The 1504-nt window shown below is 52.6% G+C and overlaps 1 protein-coding gene across 1 annotated transcript in view; it reads right to left on the reverse strand.

Moving 5' to 3' along the window:
• The window catches only part of SDK2 (sidekick cell adhesion molecule 2), a 147385-nt gene that overhangs the window by 105434 nt on the left and 40447 nt on the right, over positions 1-1504 (reverse strand). The window contains exon 7 of the mRNA XM_010856483.1: positions 5-13. Within this exon, the coding sequence (XP_010854785.1) occupies positions 5-13 (9 nt within the window). The remainder of the gene's footprint in view (positions 1-4; positions 14-1504) is intronic.

Here is a 1504-nt window from a genome sequence, read left to right on the forward strand (position 1 = left end):
AAGCTCCCCATGTCTGCGGGAGGAAAGACTAGGGGTCAGCGACCGGAGGTCAGCAACCCAGACTGCCCGCTCCTGGGTGGGGAGCGGTGGGAGCGCAAGGAAATCGCGGGGCAGACATAGGGTGGCCACCGGGAACAGCCGCCGCGTTTGGACCGCCTCACGCGGCCCCATCACCCCCTCCCTCACGACGGCGTGCTCCGCTCGGTGCTTTTGGCCTTTATATCCACTTACGCCTGTATGTCCATGAATCAATGGATTCATTCAACAACCAGGAGACGTCAGTCATTATTTCAAAGAGTTTACAATGGAAAAAAATAAACACCTTCTGAAACAGGCTGGTTGATGTGTCCAATAGCACGTACGTGGCTGGGATGGGGCAGAGGCAGGATCTGAACTCAGACCCGGGGTCTGTCCCTGGTCCCCTGCCCTGTACTGCGGCAGGGGTTTAGGTGTGGGGTGAAAGGCACTTCTGGGGGCCAGCTTCCTGGCCCTTGTGTGTGAGCCTGCACAGACGTGTCAACACAACACCATGTTGCTCCTTTAGAAGCATGTCCACCCCATCGGCAGACAGAGGGGACCACGGGTCCCAGCTCTGACGTTCCATCAGCCCAGAGAAGAGCAGCGGAGATGTGGTGGGAAGGCTTTGACTGCCCACCTGCCTGCTGGGGTCAGGGTGGGCTTCGACTCTAACAACACAGGCTTATTTATTTCAAAAAGAATATGTATATTTATGTTGTGCTCGTCCTCAGCTACTAAGTCATGTCTCACTCTTTGCGACCCCAAGGACTGTAGCCCGCCAGGCTCCTCTGTCCATGGGATTTCCCAGGCAAGAATACTGGAGTGGGTTGCCATTTCCTTCTCCTTGGGACCTTCCTGACCCAGGACTGAACCTGCACTGCATCTCCTATGTTGGCAGGTGGGTTCTTTATCGCTGAGCCATCTGGAAGCCTTATATATGTATACATACACACAGCTGTGCTGTGCTTAGTTGCTCAGTCATGTCCAGCTCTTCTCGACCCTGTGGACTGTAGCCCACCAGACTCCTCTGTCCATAGGATTCTCCAGGCAAGAATACTGGAGTGAGTTGCCACGCTCTTCTCCAGGGGATCTTCCCAACCCAGGAATTGAACCAGGGTCTCCTGCATTACAGAGTCTTTACCAGCTGAGCTACCAGGGAAGCCCATACATATATATGCATATATAACTGAATCACTTTGCTGTACACCTGAAATTAACACAATTAAACTGTGCGCCAATTATACTTCAATTAAAAAAAGCTGGCTGCATCAATATTTACCCCCATCCAACCAGTCCATTCTGAAGGAGATCAGCCCTGGGATTTCTTTGAAAGGAATGATGCTTAAGCTGAAACTCCAGTACTTTGGCCACCTCATGCGAAGAGTTGACTCATTGGAAAAGACTCTGATGCTGGGAGGGATTGGGGGCAGGAGGAGAAGGGGACGACAGAGGATGAGATGGTTGGATGGCATCACTGACTCGATGG

The sequence above is a fragment of the Bison bison genome, unplaced genomic scaffold (assembly GCF_000754665.1).
Source record: "Bison bison bison isolate TAMUID 2011002044 unplaced genomic scaffold, Bison_UMD1.0 scf7180017864371, whole genome shotgun sequence".
In the NCBI taxonomy this organism is placed as follows: domain Eukaryota; kingdom Metazoa; phylum Chordata; class Mammalia; order Artiodactyla; family Bovidae; genus Bison; species Bison bison.